The sequence below is a fragment of the Mandrillus leucophaeus genome, unplaced genomic scaffold (assembly GCF_000951045.1).
Source record: "Mandrillus leucophaeus isolate KB7577 unplaced genomic scaffold, Mleu.le_1.0 Scaffold83, whole genome shotgun sequence".
Taxonomy (NCBI): domain Eukaryota; kingdom Metazoa; phylum Chordata; class Mammalia; order Primates; family Cercopithecidae; genus Mandrillus; species Mandrillus leucophaeus.
The window spans coordinates 2,565,514-2,570,972 of NW_012109030.1; the positions used below are offsets into that span (position 1 = coordinate 2,565,514).

At 42.1% G+C, this 5,459-nt stretch overlaps 1 protein-coding gene across 1 annotated transcript in view; it reads left to right on the forward strand.

Annotated features, from left to right (window-relative positions):
* The window catches only part of NMT2 (N-myristoyltransferase 2), a 42,491-nt gene that overhangs the window by 35,843 nt on the left and 1,189 nt on the right, over positions 1-5,459 (forward strand). The window contains 3 exon segments of the mRNA XM_011968117.1: positions 2,883-3,020; positions 3,525-3,700; positions 3,879-3,880. Coding sequence (XP_011823507.1) covers positions 2,883-3,020; positions 3,525-3,545 — 159 coding nt within the window. The 3' untranslated portion in view covers positions 3,546-3,700; positions 3,879-3,880.

Genomic DNA, 5,459 nt, shown 5'->3' on the forward strand with positions numbered 1-5,459 from the left:
CCTGACCTTGTGATCCACCCGCCTCGGCCTTCCAAAGTGCTGGGATTATAGGCCTGAGCCACCGCACCCGGCCATATGCAGTATTTTAAAAAATCTATCGATCATCAAAGGAAGAATTTTGATAAGAGTTTCTTTTGAAACTTTAGAGGCTATTTTCATTATTAATTTTGTTGCAGTTTAACAAAAAGACAAAATATATAAATTATAAATGTTTAACCCTTAGAATACATAAGGCTGGGCATGGTGGCTCAGGCTTGCAATCCCAACACTCTGGGAGACCAAGATGGGTGGATCACCTGAGGTTAGGAGTTTAAGACCAGCCTGGCTAATATGGTGAAACCTCGTCTCTACTAAAAATATAAAAATTAGCCAGGCTTGGTAGTGTGTGCCTGTAATCCTAGCTACTCGGGAGGCTGAGGCAGGAGAATTGCTTGAACCTGGGAGGCAGAGGTTGCAGTGAGCTGAGATTGCACCACTGCACTCCAGCCTGGGTGACAGAAACTGTCTCAAAAAAAAAGGATGTATAAAGCCCATCTATTAGGAAGTAATATAATGAATATAAGAAAAAGATATGATTCCATAATATAAAGAAAATATTAATACATGAGTGAATATTTGTGTTGAGTGAATAACTAGCAGCGATTTTTTTATTCAACCAAATAGTCTCTGAATTTTAAAATTAAAGGAATTAAATTCAACATTTAATTGTAGCCAGGCTACATGATGAAACCCTGTCTCTACTAAAAATACAAAAATTAGCTGGGTGTGATAGCACACACCTGTAATCCCAGCTACTTGGGAGGCTGAGGCAGGAGAATTACTTGAACCTGGGAGTGGAGGTTGCAGTGAGCCGAGATCGCACCATTGCATTCCATCCTGGGCAACAGAGTGAGATCTTGTCTCAAATTAATTAATTAATTAAAATAAAATAAAAATCTCTTACCTGTGCCTTTGAATCCCCAAGTCAACATCATCCTCAGATTGTCAGCTTTTTTTCAACACTTCCAAAATATGGCCAGTAATTAGTTATTTAAGGTAAAAACCCTGAGAAAGAAAAATAAAAAGTGCTTCTTCTATATCACATTTTGCATAGTATTGTTGTCTGACATTTTAAAGACATTTAATGTTTTACCATTAAAATTTTACTTAAACGTATTTCCCAGTATCAGCCCAAAGCAAACATACTATTTGTGTGTGTTTTTTTTTTTTTTTGAGATGGAGTCTTGCTGTGTTACCCAGGCTGGAGTGCAGTGGCACAGTCTTGGCTCACTGCAACCTCCGCCTCCCATGTTCAAGCGATTCTCCTGTCTCAGCCTCCCGAGTAGCTGGGACTATAGGCGCGTGCTACCACGCATGGCTAATTTTTGTATTTTTAGTAGAGACAGGGTTTCACCATATTGACCAGGTGGGTCTCGAACTCCTGACCTCAGGTGATCCACCTGCCACGGCCTCCCAGAGTGCTGGGATTACAGGCATGAGCCACCACGCCTCGCCTGCATACTATTTAAAGTCTTTACAACTTTGGTCCCTGGGCAATAGCTTCAGCCAAGGTAGGACTTACAAAGGCTGATAATTAATAATCCTGGAGATGAAACCATCTTGACAACTATTCCCTTCTAAAACAGGAACAAGGCCGGGCGCAGTGGCTCACACCTGTAATCCCAGCACTTTGGAAGGCCAAGGAGGGTGGATCACTTGAGGTCTGGAGTTCAAGACCAGCCTGGCCAACATGGTGACACCCCGTCTCTACTAAAAATACAAAAAAATTAACTGGGCATGGAGGTGTACGCCTGTAATGCCAGCTACTAGGAAGTCTAACGCAGGAGAATTGCTTAAATCTGGGAGGTGGAGGTTGCAGTGAGCCGAGATCATGCCACTGCACTACAGCCTGGGTGACAGAGTGAGACTCTGTCTCAAAAAAATTAAAAATAAATAAGTAAATTAAACGTGAATAAAATATTTTCTGAAATCTTCGTAAGTAATTTTATGCCAGTGACAGCCATCATACTACATTTTTAACATTTTTGGGATTCAGCATTTCTGAATTTTCATGCTGACTTCTTCGGATTCACTATAGTTTTTTGTTTGTTTTTTGAGAGAGGCTCTCTGTCGCTCAGGCTTAGTGCACTGGTACAATCACAGCTCACTGCAACCTTGACCTCCTGGGCTTATGCAATCCTGCCTCAGCCTCCTGCATAACTGGGTCCACAGGCGCACACCACCATGCCCAGTCAATCTTTTTATTTTTGTAGAGACAATGTCCTGTACCTGTACCTACACCTGCAGCCCAGGCTGGTTTCAAATTCCTGGGCTCCAGTGATCCTCCCACCTCAGCCTCCCAAAGTGCTGGGATTACAGGTGTGAGCCACCACATCCAGCCACACTGCTAATTTTATAAGACAATTTTAAACTGAATTCTTCCTTTTTTTAAAAAAAAAAAAAAAAAAGGACAGAGTCTCATTCTGTCACTCAGGCTGAAGTGCAGTGGCATGATCTCGGCTCACTGCAACCTCCACCTCCCAGGCTCAAGCAATTCTCCTGCCTCAGCCTCCTGAGTAGCTGGGACTGCAGGCACGCACCACCACACTTGGCTAATTTTTGTTATTTTTAGTAGAGATGGGGTTTCACCATGTTTTTCAGGCTGGCCTCGAACTCCTGACCTCAAGTGGTCCAACCACCTCGGCATCCCAAAATGCTGGGATTATAGGCATGAGCCACGGCACCCGACCCTGAATTCTTAACCTATGCTATATATCACAGACATTAAATTCTATTAGAAATGCATATTCAAGCTATTACTAGTAGAATTGTTACACTGAGATATGTAATACAGAAAACACTAGTCCTTTGTTTTAAATTTTAAATCCTTTTTAAATTGGCAGAAAGGATTTGATGTATTCAACGCACTGGATTTGATGGAAAATAAGACATTCTTGGAAAAACTCAAGTTTGGTATAGGAGATGGCAATTTGCAGTATTACCTGTACAATTGGAGGTGTCCAGGTACAGATTCTGAAAAGGTAAGTGAAGTGGATATAGCCCTCGTAAACTCAACAAATGTACCTAGACAATTTCACACTTGCTTCACTTAGGCTTAAGACAGCTTTATTTTATTTTATTTTGTTTTTTATTTTATTATATTTATTTATTTATTTTTTATTTTATTTTTTGAGATGGAGTCTCGCTCTGTCCGCAGGCTGGAGTGCAATGGCGTGATCTCGGCTCACTGCAACCTCCGCTTCCCGGGTTCAGGTGATTCTCCTGCCTCAGCCTCCCGAGTAGCTGGGATTGTGTCCACCACCATGCCTGGTTAATTTTTTCATTTTTAGTAGAGATGGGGTTTGACCATGTTGGCCAGGCTGGTCTCCAACTCCTGACCTCAGGTGATCCACCTGCCTTGGCCTCCCAAAGTGCTGGGATTACAGGTGTGAGCTGAGCTTTATGACAGCTTTTAGAAAGACTGATCTGTTGTACTACATCGCGATCTAATTTTTCTTACTATTCCATTTCTTCCCTCCCTTCAGGTTGGACTAGTACTACAATAGATGGATATTTTTATTTCTAGAACTCTGACATCATCATTTGTTAATATTTAATGATTTCTGGAACTGCCATTCCAAAGAAGAATAAAAGCACAACTCAAGTGAAATTGAAGTAGTCGATAATCAGAAAAGATGACAAAAGTCCACATGTGACATTTGTACACATTTCTAGCTAGAATATTAAAGTTCATCCTTTTTTCACTGTTGACCTATTTGTGGGAGGGATGAAAGGCTATAAAGAGCACAGTCTTGTGATTTTCAAATTTTCGCCTGTCTCTTGAAGAGAGGTATTTTTTCACCCTTAGAAAAGGGACTGGTTTTCTACGGACTAAGTAGAAGTTACAGTCGTGTAAGAAAGTCTTTGCTATTGTGTGGAGATAAGCTGCTGCATTTCTGTTTCTTAAGTGATGGTACATTTGTCCATGTAACAGAACAAAAGATCCATTTGGAAATTTTTTTTACTGGTATCACCTTACATGGTATCACTGGGAACATTTATGGAAACAACACTTCTGTAGCTCAGTGACAGGTGGGGGTTATTTAAGTGCAGAGCAATATTAAAATGTACTGGTGACTAGTACATGTATTTCTCCATAAGCAGAGTTGCCAAATCAATAAACATACAAGTTTGTACTTTGATCTTCACCAGGTCAGTGGATTGCTTCAAAAGCAAAGTTTTGTGCAAGCACTCACTATGCTCTCTGTAAGAGCCTGTGGCCGGGCGCGGTGGCTCACGCCTGTAATCCCAGCACTTTGGGAGGCCGAGGCGGGCGGATCACAAGGTCAGGAGATGGAGACCATCCCAGCCAACATGGTGAAACCCTGTCTCTATTAAAAATACAAAAATGAGCTGGGTGTGGTGGCGTGTGCCTGTAATCCCAGCTACTTGGGAGGAGAATCACTTGAACCCGAGAGGTGAGGTTGCAGTGAGCTGAGATCGAGCCACTGCACTCCAGCCTGGGTGACAGAGCACAAGACTCCGTCCCAAACAAAAGAAGAAAAAAGAAAGAGCCTGTGCCCACGACTAACTATAGACTTTTCTGCTGTTGTGCAAAGTTCAGTTTCTTCTCAGCAACATCAAGGATATATGAAGAAAAGGAAATAAAAACTGTAAAGTCAAAAGAGATGCCTGGTGGAACTTATTCATGCTATCAGGGCATTGATAGTTTGAATGTTTTTATTACTTATGCAAAATTGCACATACTCCTCTATGCTGACTTTATCATGAAAACTGTCATGTGTCATGCTAATGGAAAATGTCTTATTTGTAAATAAGTATTCATAATTTTGTTACTGATGGTGTTTTTAATCCAGAATTTGAAAAACTTTCATGGCGTACAGATGTGTGTTTATATTGCCAATAATCCATGGGAAAAATAAGATCCTAACCAAGGTCACGTAGCCTGGCCTCAACTCAGATGCCACAAAGTAGATGCCTTGGCCGGGCATCTTATTTACAGGCGTGGTGGCTCACGCCTGTAATCCCAGCACTTTGTGAGGCCGAGGTGGGCGAAACATTTGAGGGTTTGAGACTAGCCTGGCCACCATGATGAAACCCCATCTCTAATAAAAATTCAAAAAGAACTAGCTGGGTGTGGTGGCGGGTACCTGTAATTCCAGCTGCTGGGAGGCTGAGGCAGGAGAATCACTTGAACCCAGGAGGCGGAGGTTGCAGTGAGCCGAGATCGTGCCACTGCACTCCAGCCTGGGTGACAGTGCAAGACTCCGTCTCGAAAAAAAAAAAAAAATGTAGATGTTTTCCTGCCTTTATAAGTGCCAGTGCCTAGGATGTTAAGTGCAGAAAGAGTTGTTTTAGACATGATGGCATTTCCTTCAAGTTATGAGTCCAGTGAAACCAGTCATATCTTATACCAGGCAGGGGCCACCAGACTATGGCCTGTGGGCTAAATCCAGCCC